Source organism: Psammomys obesus, unplaced genomic scaffold (assembly GCF_907164565.1).
Source record: "Psammomys obesus unplaced genomic scaffold, mPsaObe1.curated_primary_1811, whole genome shotgun sequence".
In the NCBI taxonomy this organism is placed as follows: Eukaryota; Metazoa; Chordata; class Mammalia; order Rodentia; family Muridae; genus Psammomys; species Psammomys obesus.
In genome coordinates, this window is record NW_026585580.1 from 16967983 (window position 1) to 16990798 (window position 22816).

The 22816-nt window shown below is 50.6% G+C and overlaps 1 protein-coding gene across 22 annotated transcripts in view; it reads left to right on the forward strand.

Annotated features, from left to right (window-relative positions):
- The window catches only part of Map4k4 (mitogen-activated protein kinase kinase kinase kinase 4), a 120536-nt gene that overhangs the window by 49397 nt on the left and 48323 nt on the right, over nt 1–22816 (forward strand). For all 22 annotated transcript variants that reach the window (XM_055607403.1, XM_055607428.1, XM_055607411.1 and 19 more), the window contains exons 3-4: nt 7879–7935; nt 21125–21250. In XM_055607403.1, coding sequence (XP_055463378.1) covers nt 7879–7935; nt 21125–21250 — 183 coding nt within the window. The remainder of the gene's footprint in view (nt 1–7878; nt 7936–21124; nt 21251–22816) is intronic.

Genomic DNA, 22816 nt, shown 5'->3' on the forward strand with positions numbered 1-22816 from the left:
CCTTCCTTCCTTCCTTCCTTCCTTCCTTCCTTCCTTCCTTCCTTCCTTCCTTCCTTCCCTCCCTCCCTCCCTCCCTCCCTCCTTCCCTCCTTTCTTTTCTTCTTTCCTTCCTTCCTTCTCCCTCTCCCTTCTTCCTTCCCTCTTTCTCTCCCTCCCTGTTTGATTGTGTTTTTCTGTGAAGAAGCTTACTTCAATGAGCTCATCCCAGGTGGAAGTGCCTGGAAACCCAGAAGGAAAGGTCATCTGAGGGGCCCGTCAGGTCTGGCTCCTGCTGAGATTGTTTGTTTACAGACCAGTGACTGGGTTCCTTTTCTTTATTATTTGTTGAAAGGCTTTGCTGGTCGCCTGCTGTGCAGGCCTGGACTGCTGTTGGTGCTGGGAGCTTAGGGAGACTCCAGTAACAGTGATTGGCCATTTTCTCTCTGCCTTTCTTCCTTCCCCAGCACCTTAAAAAACAGCAACAAAAGCCGCGTGCTGCCTGGTGAGGCGGGAGACAGCATCCCGGCGTCTGGCCTGTTTCACTCTCGCTCGGGTGCTGTTTGCATGGTAGGTTAGTGTGGGAAGGAGGACAGGAGGATGGGAGTTAGGCTCTCTGGCATCTCTTGGTGCCTCATAGTGCCTCTTCCTTGGATTGCCTTCTTGTCCGTTCAACACAGGTTCATTCCTTTTTCCCAGGAGACAACCACCATCTTGTTAGCTGTGTCATTGTAGTCCCCTTACTGCACCATGGGATTCAAGCTAGTGTTTGGGGATCTTGCAAGTGTTTTCTTACTGAGAATTTGGGTTTTGGGGTTAAATGCTCAAGTGTGTTGATGATCCAGATGGGACTAAGCACATTTGAGTAAAAACCAAAACCCAAACACTAACTGGTCCAGGGTCCAGTGCCGGCCTGTGCCTTGCCTGTATCTGTTAGGCCTTGTCGTGATGAAGGCTGAAGATGCTGGTAGCTGTTGCTGGCTGACGGGCAGCACCCAGGAGGCAATCGTCAGCTCAGCTTTAAATACTGACTCCGTGGACAGAGCCTAAGGCACCAGTCTTAACAAACTCAACTTCTGACGGAAGCTGCAAGTCTGGGTTCTAAAGGTGGTGACTATTTAGAAGCAGAAGCAGTGGGAATTGAGGGACAGGACGATAGGAGATGGTAAGGGGAGGGAGCGTGCTCAAAGTTCATGGTGTACTGGAACAACAATGTCACGAAACCCATTGCTACACTAATAAAGCTGTAAAATGTGTAGCACGCTGAGGTTTGTACATACTCACAGAAGAAGATAAAATGCAGACATCACGCTGCCCCTTAGCCTGCAGCTTCAGGATGGTCAGTTAGTCAGTGACTTACCCGGGGAAGGCCCTGCTGTGACCAGTTAGAGTGGCTTCTGGCTGTAGAACTTTCAGGAAGTGCCTTGGTTTGGTGCCAGCGTAGTGTGGAATGGGAGAATGCTGCCAGAACGAGCCTAGACGGCTTTAACATGGCTGCTGATGCCTCCGCTGCCGTTATTCAGCAGTTGAGTCTGTGGCGTCATAGGCCACAGAACCACATGCAAATAGTAACGTGTAGTGTGTGCAGTGTGCATTTCTTCTTAAAATGATCTTTTTCTCCTTTTGCTCTTGGGTTCGCTGGAGTGCTCGTGGTCTGACTCTGTGAGTGTGAGCCTATATTTAGGCTCAGGAGCAAAGCTGTTTAGAGAAGCAACAGTTTGCAGACCTTAATTGAAGGTTAGGCTGGTGCTAAGTAGGGCTCCATGGGTGGGTCGAGGCCCAGAGTGGAATCAGCGTTGAGGGGATGTTGTATAATTTCACAAAATGGAGGATGTTACAGAGTCACAAGGGAGAAAGATGTGTGTAAACTTCTTGGGTGAGGAGAAAATGCTACACTTGTTTGTTCTGTTTCTTTTTCTCCTGGATAAATGGTTGCCATTACAGAAGACAGTTTTTATTGACATTCACAGGCAGGTGGTGGTTGTTGGTACGTGTACTTGTGTGTGCTCATGGAGGTCAGAGGTCACACGTCCCTTTCCTCTACTTTGAGAGCAGGGTCTCCCTGACTGGCTGGACAGTGAGCTGCCCGGATCGGCGTGTCTCTGCCCTCACGACTAGTGTCCGCCGTAGTTACGCTGTCATGCCCAGTTTTGACGTGGGTTCTAGCTCCTGTCTCAGTTTTGAGCTGGGACTTGCCACGTGGTCACTCCTGCTTGCCCACCACACCTGCCTCTCCTGCTCACCCCTAATGCGTCAGGACAGAATATGAAGTTGAGGCTGGGTGTGGCCAGATTGACTAGTGACTGACTTGTGAATGTCAGTTTCTTAGTAGGAAAGGCCTAAGAGTAACTTTATAAGTTTGCCTGTAGCAAGGGATAGAGAACTTCTCAGGCTGCTCTATGTTTTTTGTTATTTCAAACTGAAACTGCTGAATTTACAGTCGCTTGGGATTTTCGAGTGAGTGAAGGGACAGCTGATGGCACTGAGGTGAGGCATGAAGCCGTAGCTGTCTGCAGGCAGACACTGCCATTGTTCTAGCCCCTAAAACTAACATTTCCACAAAACTGTGCAACATAAATTCATCTGATACGTACATGACAAGAAACGGCAGGAGAAAAAGCCTCATTTCTGTCATAAAACTTTTCCATTTTCTTTTTTTAAAATGTGTTATGAATAGTCTTCTGCCTGCATGTACACCTGCCTTCCAGAAGAGGGCACCAGATCTCATTATAGATAGTTCTGAGATTAACAGATGGTTGCTGAGATTTGAACTCAGGACCTTTGGAAGAGCAGCCAGTGCTCTTAACGTCTGAGCCATCTCTCTAGCTGTGTAGTGGTGGTGCATGCCTTTAATTCTAGCACTTGGGAGGCAGAGGCAGGTGATTTCTGTGAGTTCGAGGCCAGCCTGGTCTTCAGAGCGAGCTCCAGGATAGCCAGGGCTACACAGAGAAGCCGTGTTTCGGGGAAAATAAATAAAGAAATAAAATGTTTTCCGTCTCTGTGAGAGTGGAGGACCCTGTATTTACAGTGAGAGCACTGCAGTTCACTGTAGGAGGGACTGGCCTGAGCTGAGTGTCCCAGGCGGCATTACTCGGATTGCGCCGGACATGTGCTGTGTAGGGTTCTCCCCTGTGCGTGCAGAGCCCAGGCTGCAGGGACTCCTGACAAGGCCGGAAACACCTTAGAATCCAGAGCTCAATTTCGAATTAATTTTTGTCTTTGCATGTCCAGAAACCTTTACTGTTGCCCAACTTCTTATGACCCCACGTTCATTTCTGTTCCCTTTGCGGGGTTGGGACGTTTGAGACGCTCGCTGTGTTTTGAGACCATTTCTAAATGACAGAACAGCTCCATAGATCCTAGATGACGAGGCCCTTTGTGTGTAATAATTCCCAAAGCGCTCTGATTGCAAGGACTGGGGAGTACTTGGTGTTCACAATAATTTCCCAGGCCATTAGGAAAAGTGTTTTTAAGGCACTCAAGAATTCAGGGCTTAGAAACTTTCCCATCCAGATTGGTCTCTTAAAGGAAACGTGGTACACAGTATATTTTATTTTTTGTTCTTCACCAATTCATTTGTGCAAGACGAGGGCACATTGACTGAGGAGGGGTGTGGCAGAAGTCAGTCATAGTGTCTGTGTCTGCTTTTCACTCTTACCATCAGTTTTCCCAGCTTTCGTTAGTGCTGTTTCTGACAAATAGCTTTTACCTAAGGAAGGCATGATTCCGTGTTGAAATTTTAGACCGTAAACTCCTGAGAGAATAGTGTTCTTGTTTTTCTTAAAACCCACGTTGTAACTGGTCCCATCATCCACACCCTTGCGCCTCCTTTGTCTACCTGCTCATCCTGGGAGATGGAGAATTGGCAAGTGTTGGTAGGAGCCGTAGGAGTGTGCAGAAGGGTGAGCCTGCCTGCTAGCCACACACCGGAGGCCAGCCATGAGAGCTGGGCACGCACCAGCAGGCGCCCGCTGCCTTGTTCCTGGTCTCCTGCTGAGGGTGTTCACAGCGTGCAGCTGATCCCTCAACTGTCTCCTAGCTAGTGACTTTCCTTACCCCAGATGGCTTGTGGAGTGCTGGCTGCCTGCCACGTACCCTCCTTCTCTGTTGCTTTTCCTTTTGAAAGATGCTTCCTGGAAAAGTCTATTCCTAAGTGAAGATTGTGCTTTGAGGTTGACAGTGAAGAACGAGTTTAACCTGTCTCCACCTTTGGGATAGGTGGATGGGTGGGTGGGTGGATGGATGGATGGATGGGTGGATCTGTGGATGGATGAGTGGGTGGATAGATGGGTGGATGGGGGGTGGATGGGAGGTGGATGGTAGGTTGATTGGTGGGTGGATGGGTGGGGGGTGGATGGTTGGGTGGATGGATGGTGGGTGGATTGGGGAGTAGAAGGGGGTGGTGGATGGGGGGTTGATGGGTGGGGGGGTGGATGGTTTGGTGGTGGATGGTTGGGGGGTGGGTGGATGGATGGATGGGGGGCTGGATGGATGGATGGGGGGCTGGCTGGCTGGGTGGGTGCGTGGTAGATGTAACCAGTTGGTGCACTCCTTCTTGGAGAAGACTTATTTCTCCCGCTGTCAGCATTCCTCAAAAGTAACCCTGCACTCCCAGGGTGCCGGAGAAGCCAGCAGGCATCGTTTCAGGAAGTCATGGACCCTGTCTTGCTCTCTTTGGTTCTCATGTTGGATCTGGGCTATGAGTGCATACATTGTGTGGGACCAGGAGCAATCTTTATCTGTTTTGTTATTTGCGCGTGCTCGCGCGTGCGTGCGTGTGTGTGTGTGTGTGTGTGTGTGTGTGTGTACGTACGTGAACATATGTACATGCAAACATTTTACCGTCTCCTTAGCAGGCACCGTGTTGTTAAGCAGTTTTGGATTATACTTGGTAGACTTACTGAGAAAACATTTTGAGTTTTCAATATCTATTGAAAGGCAATGGCTAATAAGATGATTGTGGGAATGAACAGTAGCTCATTACGAGGCTCTGAGTGTGCCCTCCTAACACTCCTGTGTTCACTAAGGATGCTCCTGGTGGTAAGCGGCCCAGGCCAGGGACTGACAGTCATGTCTGTTGTTGGTTACTGTGTATTTAATTTTAAGTCCCTCCCAACATTTGTAGACTACTGTGCTTGAAGTTTCTGCGTCATTTGATTGGCTGAGATGTGCCTGCCTGAAGGTGCACACCCCTGGGGGTGGGGGGCTGAGTGTGAACTTGAGCTGATCAATGAATCATCTCTGCGGTTTAGTTTTCTGTTATAAAATGAGGTCAGTGGCGCTTGCGCGTGTTCTGGGAGGAGTACAGGCGTGTGTACAGTGCACGCGTGTCCAGCGGGTGTGCTCGGAGCAGGCTGTGCTGGTGCCTGTGCTCTGGGCCTCCTGGACCACGAGGCTGTGCAGGCCACAGGTCACGTTTGCTGGAGCTGAGGCTACCTAGTTTGGCACTGTCTGTGCTGTGAGAGTGAAAAACCATCTCTTCCCTGAGTTTCATGAAGTCAGTGAAGAGCTTTTGTACGGTCACATGTTTTTAGGTTGAATGTTGCTGAACAACACAAGCTGCAGAGAAGGGTGAGTGTTAGTGTGAGTGAGTGCCGTGAGCAGAGAGAACGGGGTTGTGGTGCACCTCAGCTCAGGTTGCACCACCAGCAGGACCTGTCAGGGATGTCAAGATGAGAGGGATGCCGTGTGAGGAGAGGGAGTCTGAGATGAGAAGGAGGCCATGTGTGGAGAGGCACGCTGTGTGAGCAGAGGGATGCTGTGAGGAGAAGGACAAAATGTGAGGAGAGGAAACCACTCGATGAGAGGGATGCCATGTGATGAGCTGGGTGTGTGTAGGCTGAGAACTGGACAGGCTGGCAAGCAGGTGTCCGTATCTCCTGAGACCCTGCCTCTGAACCCAAAACCAAGTAGCCAGACAAACACCATGATGGAGGGGGTGGCATCAGACAGTGATGGGCTGTCCTGAGGGTGGAGGCCGAGTGTGCATCAGCTGCCTGTGTCCATCCGTGCATCTGCCAAGATCGTGTTACTGTGAGGTTTTTTCCTTTCAGTCCCCTCAGTGAGGCTTTCCCATCAGTGCACACAGTGGGGCTGTCCCGTGCATGCGCACAGTGGGCCTCTGTCAGTGCGCACAGTGGGGCGTCAGGCACTCTAAGGAGGTCTGGGTGGTCTAGGTAAAGATTGTGCAACAGTTAGCTAGTGTTCGATGTGTCTGCAAATCTAGGCAGAGCCATGTGTCCTCTCCTTGGGTTGAAGCTGTCAGTGGTCTTTGGCTAGGCCGACAGTGATGCAGCCTTGCCAGGGGAGCATGTCATCTTGCTTGTGTTATTTGGAGTAAAGAACGATGCCACAGTAGAAGTACGGAGAGCTTCCTGACACGCCTGGCTTTCCTGAGGTGCATTCTGAGCAGGCCTGTGTCACACGCCGAAAGACTGGCCTGCTGTGTCCATCCGAGCTAGTCCAGCTCGGCAGGCCTGTCTTCTCAGGAAGACAATCCGCCAGCCCCGTGCTGTTCTGAGAAGTGTGCTGAAGTGAGATGGAAGGAGCCTCGGTACAGGGGCTGGAAGGCTGAGGATGGTGTGACACACTGTGTCCTTTGCACAGCCTGTGTCACCTTGCAGGCTGAGGTCACACTGTCGTAAGCCACTCTTCCTTCTTGGAGTCAACACAGGCATGCTTTGGCTTTGTGATGGTGCTGCCACAGTCACGTGACGGTGCAGCCGCAGCAGGACTGCTGCCAGTCATGTGCCTTTGCATGCATATTCATGTGACCTCATAGTCATCTGACTACAGGCATTGTCATGTGACCCCTGGCATAGTCATGTGACTGCTGTCCTAGCTATGTGCTCACTGTCTCGGTCATGTGACTTCGGTAGTAGCCGTGTAACTGTGCTGTCACAGCTGTGGGAGCTCCGTGATTACTGATGGATGGGATGGACTTGCTGATTCTGGGTCGCATTTGTACAAGGTCGGATGCCGTTTGACTTCCACCAGGGCTGTGTTATAACTCTGCCGGGCCTCTGGAACTCTGGACACCCTCTGTCCTGTGATGCTGGAAGGACCATGGGAAAGAGTTGAGTGGTGAGCGGCTCAGGACAGGTAGTCAGCCCCTGTTACTGCCGAGAGAAATGCTACACGAACTGCCCCGGAGCGTCGGTGGTGCCCCTCAGCTGAGAGGAGGCGATGCCAGGCTTTCCCCTTTTAAAACACAGCGATACAGAATGAGCTGCACAGTTTTGGGTCCTCCGTCAAAAGTTACGGTTGTGACAGAGCTGTCTTGCTTGCCTTCAGAGCTTTGTGCATTTCCGATTCTCAGGTGTGGCCCCTGCTGCTTGCGTTGACTTGTTGGGCTGACGGGAGGTTTTAAAGGGGCATTTGCCACAGCTTGTGAGCTCAGTAGTAACCGTTGGGAATCCATAGGAAAATGCAGCGACCCGTTTACGGCATAAAGGAAATATCCTGGGGGTTTTATTATGTTTTTATTTTTTAAGAAAATATTGGTGAACCTGACATGCATGACTTAGGTTGGTGGGAGGCCCGGAGATGGCTTCCTGTTGGTACCAGCCCTTCCACGTTGGCTCAGCACCCCTCCCCCCCCCCGGCCCCCGTAGCTCCAGTTCCAGGGGGTCTGATGCCCTCTTGTGGCCCTCACGGGCTCCTGCATGCATGTCCTGCCCATGTATGCACACCTGTTTAACAAAAGGTGGTTTGGGTGCATTAAAAGTGGGAAAAAGCATTGCTGTCTTATCTCAACTCATGTGATAATGCCGTCTGTGAGCACATGCTGTTATTAGTAACAGAAAACCCATGGGGGAGGTGCTGGGCTAGACCTCCGCCACTCCAGCACAGTGACTGTCCTGGATGCTGGGACTAACCAGTCTTTCTTTTCTGCTTCTTCAGGGGCGACATGTCAAAACTGGGCAGCTGGCGGCCATCAAGGTTATGGATGTCACCGAGGTAAGGTCGCGGTGCCTGTGTTTATGGAGAGACTGTGACTGACAGGAGCCTTGGCGTGTTTGCAATTATGACCCCCTTACACACATAGTCTCCTGTGGGATCAGGGTCAGCAGCAGGCCCAGCTGCCGCAGGTGGCCAGGGACTGAGAGTCAGTTTGCCGAAGTTTCTTTCTTTTTACCAACCCACCCACGATGCCCAGCCTTTATCTGAGTGATACCGTCTTCGGCCACAAGGCGGGCTGTCCTGGAAACAGCTTCACTAACAGAATAGGCCATATGACTAGAGGGTGAAGGGAAAGCTTCCTGAGGGCTGAAGCCTAGTCTGCGCCGTTGCTTTTATCTTTTCCTGCTGGGAGAAAAAAAGATCGAGGTTCCCAGAGGTTGGAAGACAGAAACATCTGCTGAAAGGCTGAGCGGGTTGGTGGCCAAAGACAGTCCTTTTCACAGCCAGTGTGGAGCTGCTGCCCAGCGTTGGGTGGGAAAGAGGACCAAGCAGACAAAATGTGAGTCCCACATGCACTGTGCACACTCGGGGCATGCCTGGGTAACTGCTCTGTCAGAGGTCCCGAGCAACTCCATGTGCGTGGTTCTGGGCTGTTGTAGTGATCTGTTTCCTGCACTTGCTCCTCGTAAGTCAGTGTTGAGTCAGACTCCATAGTCACAGAGTCTCAGAAAGAGCCCGGCAGCCTGAGGAGTTGGCAGTCTTTACACCAGACCACAGTTTCCCCAAATCTGGAGTCCCGGAGGATGTACTGGCCGAGCCTAGCTCTGTGTGCCGTCGGAAACCCATGAGGGTCGTCTGTGCCCGCTCTGCAGCTCTCACACAGCCTGGGCCTGTCCAGGGCACGTCCAGGAGGTTAGAGTTAGAACACCCTGCAGACCGCAGGAAGGATGTTGAATCTGACAGAAGTGTGTGAAGGTGTGGCATTGCCTGAGGCCACTGCCCTCCTTTCTGTCACGCAGGATAGCTAGACACTTTGAAGAGGAAATTGTATTTGGTTGAGTATCCAGAAGATTAGCCATGGACAGCTCAGTTGAGTGTGGGATCCACCTTGGCATTCAGCTCAGTGGGGAACTGGACGCTTTTCCGCTAAATAGTCCCATTTGTTTGTTTTTGGGTTTTTTTAAGACAGGATTTCTCTGTGCATACTGGAACTCATTCTGCAGAACTCAGAGCTCGGCCTGTCTCTGCCTCCTGAGCGCTGGGGTCAAAGGCCTGTGCCAGCACTGCCTGATCAGTTGCACATTTTTCCAGAGCATTGACAGAGCAGCGCCTTGTCACTTACCGTGATTTCCTGTGGTGGGCATCTGTGACATGCTGGGAGACCGGGCCAGGAGTGGTGCCTTCTTGATGAAGCGTCCGTGCCTGCCCTGTGGGTCTTGCTGAGGTGTGGGCTGTGGTGTCGCCAGAGCCCACGCTTTTATAAACGCACGTGTTGACTGGTTTATTGTTAGGTTTGTGGCCACCACCTCAGATGTCGGCTTTGGTTCCAAGCTCAGGTGCACTCTTTCATCCCGGCACTCAGGAAGCTGAGGCAGGCAGATCTCTGTGAGTGTGAGGCCAGTGTATGCAGCAAGCCCCAGGCCAGCACGGGCCCCAGAAAGGGACCCTGTCTGTGAGAACATCTATAAAGCACGTGCACACTTAGACCTGTACTGAATGCTTTTGTGCTATTATTGTTATTTTCTGTGCTGGGCTTTTGTGCGTCCTAGCTAGACGGTGCTGTGCCACTGACCTATACACCAACTGTACACTTGAGTTGTGTACAGAAGGGAATTTCTTGCCTGAAAAATGCGGTAGCAGTGAACAGATGTATGACATAAAGACTTTTTAGGGCACCTTTAACAATAGTTAATGCCAGCTCATGTATTCCAGTGAAGTGGAAAGCGGAGATAAGCCTTAACCAGAACCAACCTCAGCTGACCCCTGAGTGTGCGAGCTCCTCAGTGCTGTCTCTTACATGCTCTCCTCTTGCAACGGTCTCTGCTGCAGCCCAGGGTGCAGAAAGGGCCCAGAGTAAGTGTGCGTAACAGAAGATGTGCAGCTGCAGCATGGAAACATGCCTTTGCCTGCCTGGAGCACCACGGCCTTGCCCGGAGCGTGTGGGCCTCAGCCTGGCTTCGACCTGGCCACAGAGGAGAGCGTTAGGCAGTTGTGCAGCAGAGCTCAGCTCTAGCAGGAGAGCTCCCTGGAGTGAGTTCTCTCGGTGAGAGTAGATTCTGTCTGCTTTCCCCTCTGTCTCATCTCAGGAGCAGAAAGACGCAAAGGTGAATCCCTGGGAATCACCGATGTGAGACAGGTCAGGACGGGTGCTGGGAGCAGGCTCAGAGGGCAGGAACGGTATGGGCGGGCGCACCCAGCCTGGCTCTCTCTGGTTGGCAGTCTGAATGTAGCTCCAGCTGCAGTGCGGGGGAAGACGTGGGCACCTCACCTGGCACACTTGGTCATGAGAAGAACCCGGACACAACCGACACACATTCATGTTCCCTGTGCTGCTTCAGCATGGGCTCTGGGTAAACTAAAGGAGAAAGCAAGCGAGGCATTTCTTTGTATAGATCTCTTCTGAACCTCCACGGAATTAAGAACTGAGGACAGACGGACTCTTCTGAAGGGAACTGTCTTTATCTGCTTGTTTTGGGGGAAGGTTTAAAGAACACGTTACAAAATCTTTAAAACTACATGGCACTAGCACCGTAAGTCGGTCATTAATGTGGGTTGTGTGTTTGCATCATTGTAACGTAATTTTAGACTGAGAGGGATGTTTAGGAAAATTTTAGACTGAGAGGGATGTAGAGGAGTCCCGTGTTCCTGTCACTCAAGTTTCTCGGGATGGCCTGGGTAGCATCCTGCAGAGCAAGGAAGGCAAAGCCCTCCCCGCGACTTCAGTGTAGAGTCTGCTGGGGTAGGCCAGGCAGTTGCACGGCGCCTGCTCAGACCTCAGTGTCGAGACTGGCCATGTAGACCGGTAGGGGGCGGTGAGGCCCACATCTGGCCATGGGGTGGGCAGGGAGGCACACATCTGGCCATCCAGGTAGGGGCGGTGAGGCCCACATCTGGCCATGGGGTGGGCAGGGAGGCACACATCTGGCGAGTGCATCGTTGGTTAGAACATCTGGTCTTTTGACACTTGTTTTCCATTGAGCTTATCTGCAGCCCTCGAAGTTGAGAGTCTTAACAGTCTCACTTTACCTTGTGTCCTAATAGTAAACTTGTGTTTACATTAGAGGCGTGCAGATTTGCGACCCATTTGCTTTCAGTTAATATCCTAGTAAGGTTTCTGTTAGTTTAAAGGTGAGTTAGCTGCTCCAGTGGTTGGTAACTTGGGGTTCATAAATTGTACAAGGTTTGTCTGTAGCCCCAACTTCTTTGTTGTTGTTGTTGTTTTGTTTGTGAAGTGTTTCTCTTTGTAGCCTTGGCTATCCGGAAACTCATCTGTAGCCCAGGCTGGCCTTAAGCTCACTGATATCTGCTGGCCTCTGCTGATGAAGTGCTAGGATTAAAGCTGAGTGTTGCCAGTGCCCATAAAAATCTTAATTCTTGGGCTGGAGAGATGGCTCAGTGGTTAAGAGCACTGTCTGCTCTTCTAAAGGTCCTGAGTTCAATTCCCAGCACCCACATAGTGGCTTCCAACCATCTATAGTGAGATCTGGCACCCTCTTCTGACCTGTGGGCTCTGCGGGCTCACATGCAGGCAGAATGCTGTATAAATAATGAATGAATCTTAAAAAAATATTCACTTACAGAAAGAGGGAGCAGTGCATATGAGTTAGTAGATTTGACAGTGTTTAACATTTGTCTGTGTGTTGTTGAAAATACGTACTGAACCATACCGAGCTGCCAGCGTATTAATGTCTCTGCGTGTGATATTGAGAGACAGAGTATTTTGAGATGAGAGCTTGCTGTCTTGTCCGTGTTGGCATCAATTGCTGGGCCGCAGAACTCCTCCTGCCTCAGTCTTCTGAATAGCTGGTGTTAACTCAGACACTTCACTGCAGCTGATGAGTTGAAGTATTTTAAAAGTGACTTAATTGGTAATGATTGCGGCTTTTTTGAACGGTTAGGCTTTTGTTTTGTGTAGGAATAGAATGTGTTTCAGGTGTGATTTAACTCATTTTAACTTAGGAGTTGGCAAAAAATAAGTTTCTCTGTTAGGGAGTCTCAGTTGTCGCTGTGATAGATCACAGCCTGTGGGAGGAGACGTTTGCTCAGACTCACACTTCTTCCTACAGTCCATCATGGCGGCTGAACCTAAATGGCTCCAGGCGGCTGCTCACACACGTGTGCAGAGAGGACACAGAGTGTGCATGCTTGCATGCACTGTCCTCTGTGTGATTCAGGACCAGCACAGGGAACGCTGCTGCCCACAGTGGGCGTGGCTTCTTGCCTCAATTGGCCCAATCAGGGCGATTCTCTCCAGGTTGCTCTAAGGCTTGGTTGACAGTTGAGGAAAGAATGGCTGTTACAGGTCTCATTTTTGGAAAGTCTACGCTCTATGCACAGTAACAGTTGGCGTTCAGAGAGACATGTCTCTTCAAAGCCCTGCAGCCGTTACCAGAATAGGATCACAGTCTTACTCTAAGCATTAGAATTCCTAATTAAGTCCACGGTGGTATATGGACACATTAAGTTCCGTGTTCTGCTTCACTGGTGGATTAGCCGTTTTTCTCGTCGCTGTGAGTGAGTGCTTGAGATTGAGCAGTTTATGGAAGGAAGGTTTTCTGACTTTGAGTTTGGGGGGGTTCCTGGCTGCATGGCATGGGGCGGCAGTAGCAGGCAGCCAGGAAGGACGGAATGAGCAGGAGGTTGGCTAGACAGCCGCAGGGCCAGCACCCACTGACACATTTGTTCTAGCAAGACTCTACTTCTTACCGGCTACACACGCCTCCCAAGCGCCACTACAAGCCGGGAGTGCACAGCGGTGTGCCGATGCTCAGACCACCGTGTTCTGCCTCTGTTCCCCACGTCAGCGCTCTACTTGAAAATTCAGCCTTATGCAGCTTCTTGAGACGTGAACACAAGGCAGGCAGATCCAGTGGTGGTGTGTGGCCTTGATGGCTGCCAGGGGGCTCCCCGGGGGGCCGTCTTCCCTCCAGGGTAAACCTGTGAGTTGGGACGCCACTGTCGCTTTCCTCTAGGCATTCTTGTCATCAGAATTCTGGGCACAAAGCCCCGTAAGCCCTGCGTGCAGCACGGCAGGGGCTGTGTGCCCGGGCGGTGGGCTGCGCACTCCTGGGAAACCTGTCCCCAGCTTTTGGTGCGTGTGGCCAGACCTGCCACAGCTGCCGCCTGCCTTGTCAGCGTGGGTCTTCCTGTTGGCTACCTTGCCTGGTGTGGGGTACCTGGCGAGGAAGCGGAGGGGTCCTCGCTGGCTCACAGTTGGAGGAATACACGTTCTTGTGTGTCGTGAGGCGTGGGAGGCGGCCAGGCCACAATGCCTCTCCACCTAGGAAGCAGACTGAGAGCAGGAAATGAGATGACACAGACCTCAAGGCCCACCCCATCGCCGCTCTCTCCAGCAAGGCTCTGCCTCCTGAGGGCTCCGCAGTCTCAAATCGTGCCCACCCACGGTGGCCAAGCTTCAAACACCCGAGCCTGTGAGAGACATTTCACATCAGGAACACAATGCTTGGCATTACTAATTACTGTGTACAAGTCATTGGTCTCTCTGGCCAAGAAAAATTTACCTCGTTTTCATATCCTTCTGTTCTAATTGTGGATGTTGTAATTACTTAGAAACAGGACCAGTCATAATAGCATGGCATATGTTTTCCACCTCATGCTTAGACTTCATGCCCAAGAAAAGCTTTAGTGGTTTGCAAGAGTGATCATGTATGTAATCCCAACACTTTGGAGGCAGGGGGATTGCCCCGTGATAAGTAGGCTGGACTTTGTGTGGAAGACAAACGCTTTGTCATTGAACTAGTAAAACTGCTTCAGCCTTTTGCCTATACACATACATTGAAGCACATAAATTCCCTCAGTGTGAACACGGACCTTGAGGCTGCTGAGCCGGCAGGAGAGAAGGTGGCAAGGAGAGCGGCCCTCTCAGCGCACACTCACTGCTGGTGCCGGGGGAGCCAGGCAGATTTACGTGTGCCAATGCCCTTCCTGCTTAGGCGTGTAAGTGGGTGATGGTCTTCCAGGGTGGCCGTACACCAGTGTGTGCTGTGGAGGTGTCATTTGAGTCTGTCTTCCCTGCCCTCTGTGCGCATGTGCACGAGTGTGCTGTCCCCTCTTTGGATGGAGGCCTGGGACAGTGGCTGGTCCCCTTCTTGACAAGTGAGCTCTGTTTCTTGTCTCCTCAGAGCTCCAGTCTTAAGACAGTTGTTCTGACTTAGCCAACATCAAGAGATTCAGACAAAATCTCACCATGTGTTTTGCTTCATAGTCATGCAGTGTGCCAGGGGGTGGGGCTCCCTGGAGAGGGTAGGGAGGGCATCGCTTCTCTGCCGGGGACCAGGAGGTGGGGCTCTCTGGAGAGGGTGGCCGTGCTGCCATCAGGGAGGACATCACTTGCAGGCCTCACTGAGCAGCTGCAGTGTTCTGGGGGTCTCTTCTCCTCCTCCTTCTCTTCTCCTTTTCCTTCTCCTCCTCCTCCTTTTTCTCTTCCTTCTTCTCTACTCTTCTCTTCTCCTTCTCCTTCTCCTCCTCCTTCTCTTCTCCTTTTCCTTCTCCTCCTCCTCCTTTTTCTCTTCCTTCTTCTCTTCTCTTCTCCTTCTCCTTCTCGTCTCTTCTCCTCCATCTCCTCCTCCTTCCCCTCTCTTCCAGGGAAGCCTGTTGCCTCCCCCATCTGTCTGCGTACTCACATTGTACCCATGTCTCTAGAATAGAGGGAGAAAGAAGGGACCCAGCCACAAGTTGGTGAGCTGCTTTTAGACCACAGTGAAGCGTGTGTGGCGTGTGCGGTAGCAGCCTGGAGTCTGTCCTGACTCACAGTCAAGCAGCACTTTAATCACTTACCTTTCCAGGCATCTGAACAGAAGTCTGTTTCTCTTTCACCTCAAACAATGGGTGTGCAGCTTTCCTGCGTTGCTGGACAGGGTCCTGAGTGGTTAAGCAGCGGGCTTACGGCAGCACAAACTGTGGGTTTCAGAACGTCAGAAGCTTAATTTCGTTTCCCCTTTGAATTGGCTCGTGCCGATCCTGTAGAAGTTTGTTTTCCATCCATCACAATGTCACATCTTGAACCGTTGCCTTACTTGTCGTCGGATTGGATTTGGAGGAGCAGCTGTCCTCTGAGAAGACGAGTGCAGTGCTCACAGTCAGCAGGGCCCCCCTTCCTTCCTCTGTGTATTCCTGTTACCCTGCTCATAGACAGCTAAAGCTAAGCATGTGCACGCTTACGTGGGGTGTGGTCAGGTCACAGCTTGTTGCCAACAGTACTGTTTGGCTAGCTTCTGTTGGATTCTCTGTGTTTCTTAATTAAAAGGTTTGGGCCTTACAAAATTAGAGAATTTGGCTTTGGAAGTAAATACAGACTGTTTAGGTTGTATCGTTGAAAACACTTAACACCTGTGATATTTTGCCTTAAATGTTGGGACTGATGGTGATTTCTGGGTGTCGGCATGAAACTTTGGTAATTTGGGGTCCTAGAAAGCCAGGGTTTCTCTGGGCTTCGTGAGAACCGCCATCACTGTCTGTCGCTGTGCTGTGTGGTGGGCTGAGGGCAGACATGCTTTGGCCTCTGTTTCATGGTCTCAGTCCTCCAGGGCCATTCTGGGGTGAGTGGTGTGTGGGAAGGAAAAGCCTTCTGCCACCATGCTGACTAGGTGTGCCACTGGCGAAGAAGAGCTTCAAGGCCATGGCCATTACCTGAACAGATGCATGGATTGTTCTGTAGAAAAGAGCATGCTTTAATATCTATATTGGATGTGGTCAAGGGAGTGTTTTTCTTCATATCTTGAGCAAGCTTTTGTGCATGTGTGATTTTCTCTTTGGCTGTGTTAATTTTGATGGTGTGTTTTTACTGTAGCACAGACTTGCTTGGGTGAGGATGCTAATTTTGAAGACTTGTCATTCTTGTGGCCTGGTCCCATAATTTTGTTCTAAAATTTATCCTCTTCTAGAATCTGTAAATTTATATTCATTTCTATCTTGTTGAGAGGTAAATTGAGACTGTGTAGCTTTTTATGTTGGGATCCCAACCAGATTAAGCTTCCTTCAGCGTGCGCTACTTTACCCTGGTTTGTGCTGAGTTGCACACTTCCTGGTCACCCGGGATTCCAAAAGGTGGCGTTTTTGTCATCTTTCCGTTGCAGCCACTAGGAAGAGCTGTTCTGGTGAAGCAGTCTTTGCTTCCCGGAATGTGCTCAGTTGTCGATCTCAGGGCAGAGATCCGCCAGGCAGGCTGTCAACCAGCTCCCCTGGGACCGCCGGCTGCCCTGTGTCTGTTCGGCTGTCACTGATGGTGTAACTAAGCCAGGTGGAAAGACAGTAAACTCAGAACATCTCGGTCCTTTTGGATCCCGGTTGGCATCTCTGAGGTCCGTCTGTCTTCACATAGTACTACCATCAGTGCAGTGAGAGAGAGCTTAGACAGTGAGGGTCTAAAACTGCATTGTAAGGGACCCCGAAAAGGCCGGAGATGTAAGCTCAGTGGTGGGACACGTGCCTCGCATACTCAAGGCACTGTAGAGCAAACACTTACATCAGGACACCGAAGGAGACATTAAAAACCAACAGCCAAGCTGATGACACGCACATGTGTGCTCAGATGGTGACCTGGGAAGCACTTTTCATCTGACTCATGTACAGCCCGCAGCTGCCTGAGCAAAACATTAGTCCGTCCGTCCATCCATCCATCCATCCATCCATCCATCCATCCATCCATCCGGAGACAGGGCTTCTCTGTGTATCCCTGGCTGTCCTGGACTTGCTCTGTAGACCAGGCTGGCCTTGAACTCACAGAGATCCACCTGCCTCTGCCTCCCACATGCCGGGATCACAGGTGGCTGCTGGAGCAGATTAATGCTGTGCAGGTGTTGCCTCCTCCAGCCCCGAGGTCTCTCCTCTCCGGGGAGCTCACTGAAAGCTCCTCCGTGGTCACACCCCAGCTCCAGACAAAGAACTTCCCTGTGGGTGCTGCTGCTCTTGATCAGGGGCCAAGTGCTAACAGGCACCAGCAGCATTGGCTCAGCAAGCGTGGGTCTGGCCACTGGAGACCAGAAGAGAGCCTTCTTCCCCTTTGCTCCAAGAGGCCCCTCCCCGTCCTTCAGGTCCTCTATTTGTGATCACCGGGACCCCCCTAAGGTGGAATATGAAAGGCTCAGTAGTTTAGACTCACATCTCGACACATGAGACGGTACATAAGCTTTCTGTGTGTAGCTTTGTCAGTTCAGCTGTGTGTTTGAGTTCCAGCTTCACGTCTCTTTACTGCTGTACTTTCTACTTGAAAGAAGTCTGCTTGATGGTGGTGTCTATCTATTATGTGTTCAAATGAGACTACCACGCTCATTTCTTTTTAGAAAAAGGTTTGTTTTGTTTTATGTATGTTGATGTTTCGCCTGCATGTACGTCTGTGTATCGCATGGATGCCTGCTCCCCAGGAGTCAGGGGAGGGTACAGGGTCCCTGGAACTGAGTTCAGATGGTTGTGATGCTCTGTGCGGGTGCTGGGTGTAGAACTGGCTTCTCTGGCCCTGGCTCTTCACTGCCGCTGTCTCTCCAACCCCTACACTCTAAACTAATGAGCAAAGGAAGTTGGGACTCAGCTTGGTTCACTATAACTGTAGACAATGGAGAATACGGCGAAATAAGTCTTAGTCATAAGATTCTAGTTGCCCCTGGCAAATTCTATATACTTTTGATGCATTTTCTCCAAGGCCAGGGCTTCATAATTAGACAGTAAATGACAATAAGTGGTGCTGAATGTCTTTTTTATTTTATTGTATGTAGTAGTCATCTATCTTAAAATCATAAAAACAGCAGAAGTAGTGTTCAGAGCACCTGTGACAGTACGCCACCCTAAAACAGGCCTTTGGAGAGGAGACCACGACTCTCTCGGTGCTTCTTGTGGTCCAGTTTCTTCTTCTAAAGACCCCTAGGGTATATTTTGGCAAGTAAATGAATGTGATCACCGTGTCTCTGTGGTATTGCAGTCATGTGGAAAGGCTGCCGTTAAAGTTGGTGGTACTTACGTTCTCGTGTTTCATTGACTCTGAGATGGAAGCAGCTTCCCATTTGGAGATGAGTCCCTTTATGTAGTCCACAAACTTGCACTGGCTGCCTGCCCTCAGCCTCCCGGATACTGGGATTCCAGGCCTCCCCCACCACGGCTAGTCTGTAGCCCCGTTTTGAAGGTGTTACGGTGTGAGTCTTGTGAAGGTGCGGTGTAGTTACAGATGACAATGTGTCTCTGTCCAGAGATACTCAGAATTGGCAAAACAGTGCCGTGAAATCTGCCAGTCGTATTTTCTCTATATATGATGTTTTCAGACCAGTGGACGGTACTGATACTCGCTTGTTTTGGGTTATGGATCTGCTGAGTGCCTGTGGAAGCTCTGGACTTCTTACAGTGGACAGCCAGATCCCAGAAGAAGCTTTGCTAAGGAAATGGTGCACTGGAGCAGAGTTCTGACTGTTGGTTGCTGCTCGGGCAGCTGCGTAAGGAGACTTCTTACTGCATCATTCTCTGCTGAGAAGTGGAAGCTCTTATCTGCTGTTAGAACAAGGACGGTGGGATAACCAAGCGAGGGGGCAGCGGAAGAAAGTGAGGAGTGAGGGCTGTGTGGGCAAATGCGCCTCTAAACCAGGGCAGGTCGGACAGCAGAGAGCCGGAGGCTGGCCGATTGAACGGTGAGACAGGTAACAGTTTAACCCTTCCCTGGCGTGTTAAAACTATTCCTTGTGTTCCGTACGTGCATTCTTTTTAAAGACAAGATCTCACTGTGAGTCCCTGGCTGGCCCGGAGCTCTGTAGACCAAGCTGCTCTCAAACTCACAGCCGCCCCGTGTCTGCGTCCTCGGTGCTTGGATTGATGGCGGGTGCCACTGCACCTGGCTGTGCACTCTTCATAGTGCTCCAAACCTCTGTGTGTTTATTGTTTTTTTTTTTTTTTTTTTTTTAATAAAAATAGAGCATCTCTTAAGTTTCTGTTGCGATTGCCTAGCCACCGTAATTGTAAGGAAAGGGACGTTTGGGTCTTGGGAGCGCCTGTTTGCTGCGGGCCGTACTCTGGGAGCAGCGCTAGATGGCTCGGAGCGGCCCCCAGTGTTCCCTGCCCACACTCTCACCAGCTTCTCAGGCCTCACCTGTACCTTCTGCATTTTTCTGCACACGCGTGTGTACGTACAGATGGAGGCCACAGCTGAAGCCTTTCTGTGAACCCGGTTTCTTAGTTTTCTTAGGGAAACTCCCGCTTCTGGTAGTGATCACTCCTGTGTCCCTTTGGAGAGAGCTCATCTTTCTGTGTTAGCCACGTTAAACGCTGGGTTAGTGGAGAACTCGGAGAGCTGCCCGACCCAGTGTTCACGGCTGCTTTGAGCATGGCCGTGTTGGAGTCACTCGCCGAAATGACAGAGTTCGGTGTGATTTTCTCTGCACAGGGCTCAGTGGAGGGCATTGTGCGTGTTTGCCGCGTGACTCGCTGCTGTGCTGATGGTCTTCCCCTGACGAAGTTACACGATCGTTGTGTTTGCGAACATACTGTAACATTTCAAGCTGTGTCTTTAATTGATCTTTTTGATAGTGACGCCAGGGAGGAAAGCCATCGTCAGAGTTGCTGCTTTAAGGTGGCTGGTTGCACTCCTGGCCGTCTTAGGCGGTTGGTTTCTAAAACAAAGCACAACAGAAATTGCATTCAATGGTCTTTCTTCACCCATTTTCTTTGGTCTTTAATAGTTAATTGATGAAACTTATCGTTTATCTTTAAAGTATACTATTTTCTTCTTTAAGGTTTTTTTAAAAATAATTCATTTAATTTTATTTTATGTTATTGGTGGGAGGGTGTCAAACTCTTGGAACTAGAGTTACAGACAGTTGTGAGCTGCCATATATGGGTGCTGGGAATTGAACCAGAGTCCGTTGGAAGAGCAGACAGTGCTCTTAACCACTGAGCCATTTCTCCAGCCTTCTTTAAGGTTTTAAAAGAGCTTCTGTGGAGGCAGCCTAAAGCCATTGACGTCTCCAGACATGTGCCTTACGCTGACACACACGCTTGTACACACCTGTTTGCGAGCATCTCTTGCATCTCACTGGGCATGTGCACACCTGTATGTTGCTGGTCCCCAAGTCTCTGGAGAGGGAGAAATGTCAGTGTGCAGCGTGTTCGTGCAGGAATGTGAGGAAGCTGCGGCCATGCCTCGAGTGTGTAAGGAGTTCTGGAGATTTGATGATGAGATTCTCCCATCCCTGTGAGGAACTGTGCTTCCTCACCCGGCACCGCCCGCAAACACATTTCCCCCTCATTTTGATTCTGATTTTCCTTCTTTTGGGCGGGGCTTGGAGACCCTCCCTAACCTGGCTCTCTTTCAGGAAGTGGCCAGTGTGCAGCAGCCACAGAGTAGAGTGCCCCTGCTGCCTGCTGCTGTGTGCCCAAGTGTGTGGGGACAAGCCCAGACCACGGCCTCTGGTCCCTGTCCTTAACAGCTCGCTCGGGTTTTCGTGCCTGCATGTCCTCCATCCCCTTCCTCATCCGCCTCCTCACAGGGCTGTGTCTTCTGCTGCTCAGCTTGCTTTACGCCAACAGGCAAAGGAAGAGAGCTGTGGGAACCCGCCTGTGTCCCGCCCGTGTCCCGCTCGTGTCTCGGGCTGTTCCCAGCTCCCCGACGGCTGCCCTCGCCTGAGTGGAGGGTCATGCACTGCCCCCTCCCCAAAGCCATCCGTCCAGTACCTCACAGAACTTACCCTGTCTTAAGTGTATTCACGAATGTTTCCTCAGAGCAAATGGCTTTCCAAAAGTGATTAATGAAATGTATTAGTCAAGTTACCTTATGGGGTTGTTTCACGTGAGCACACTGCCGGGCAGAGAAGGAGGTGACAGCGGAGGGCACAGGCAGTGGAGGAGCAGGCCGGAACTCTACCCAGGCAGTCCTGCTGTTTGTCACACTTGTTATCCCCTTTCTCTTGTGGTCACATTCAGAAAGGTGAGCTGAGAATGAAGAGAGAGTGTGTGTGTCTCCTGTCACTTTAATCTGTGTGTGTGGGAAGAAACAGATCATTCAAAAGCCACATTTTGTTACTCTTTTCTTAAGGATGAAGAGGAAGAAATCAAACTGGAGATAAATATGCTGAAGAAATATTCTCATCATAGAAATATTGCTACGTACTATGGTGCTTTCATTAAAAAGAGCCCTCCGGGACATGATGACCAGCTGTGGGTAGGTGGATGCTTGCCAGCCTCTGTCTGGGGTTCTGTGCTGAGGGAACTGAGTCGTTCACAAGAAACATGGAGCCAGGAAGAAACAGCAACCAAGGACAGCAGCTTCCTCCTCCATGTCTGTTCTGTAGGAAAGAGACGAGTCGTGGGAGGCCGACTCACAGGAAGCTCTTTGATAGAAAACGCAGTGATCCCTCTTTTCTGTTTCACACTGAGGTAAAAGAGACATAAAGACAATTCCTTGTTGCCTGTTGCTTGTTAGTGACATTAATGATTGTAGTTTATTATGGACAGTTAGTTCCATGGCGATTTCTGAACTGACACGTTCAACCGTTAAAGACAAAAAACCGTTTATCCTCACAATGATGACTGAGAGACTGCGGTCTGCGTGAGTAAACTAAGTGTTGGCTTTATGAGGCAAGAAGATAGGCTGATAACTTTTCCCGCTGACTTTTCGAAGGGTGATGAAGAGAACAGCAGTTGGCACAGACATGGGAGAGTGCAGAAAGGACGGGTAAATCACGGCCTCAGGAGCGAATCCACATAGTCGTAGCGACTGGCTTGTGACTAAGACGTCAGAAGCATGCCGTGGAGAACAGCGCCTGTAACAGATGATGCTTGGGATACTTGGAAGGAGCGAGGTCGCTCCCTCTCCTAATAGACAAAAATAGTTGAAAATGGGCTGGAGGTCTTCATGTAGGGTTGAAGCTGTGAGAGGAAAACCCTTCAAGATAAAGACACAGGCAAGGGTTTTCTGGAAAGGACCCCGGTAGTTCAGAAAATAATGCCAACAGTTGGCAAATGGGATTGCGTGCGATGAAAAAGTTCGGCACAGCAAAGGAAGCATGAAGAAATTAGCCTAGACGGGGAGACAGGCCTTTCCGGCTAGGCATCTGACAGGATAAATACCTGGAATATGTTCTAAAACACCAAAACCAACCCCCGGCCATGATGCAGTAACGAACACAGCCCTCAGATGATGCACACACCTCCAGCAAGTACCTGAAAAGGCATTCGGCACCCTTAGCTGTCACGAGAGAAGTCACAGGCGCCCGTGTGCACACGGGGAGAGGACTCACACACACTGCTGTGGGCTGGGAATTGTTTGGCCACTGTGGGCGCTCCTCCAAAAAGCTAACCGTTGCAGTGCCACGTGACCCAGCTATACCGGAGGGACCCCAGCATGTCTGACCAGGAGGTGTACACACACACACACACGCACGCACACACATATATATATACACACACACATACATACATACATACACAAGCATACACACACATACACACATACATACACACATACACACACACACCACACACACACATATACACACACATATACACACATACACATGCATACACACACACACATATACACACATATACACATAAACACACACATACACACACATACACACACATACACACACACCACACACATACACACACATATATACACACACACATTCACACACACACACATGCACATACACACACACATACGCACACACACACACACACCTCCTGGTCAGACATGCATAGACGGCATTCTCTTTCTACTCAC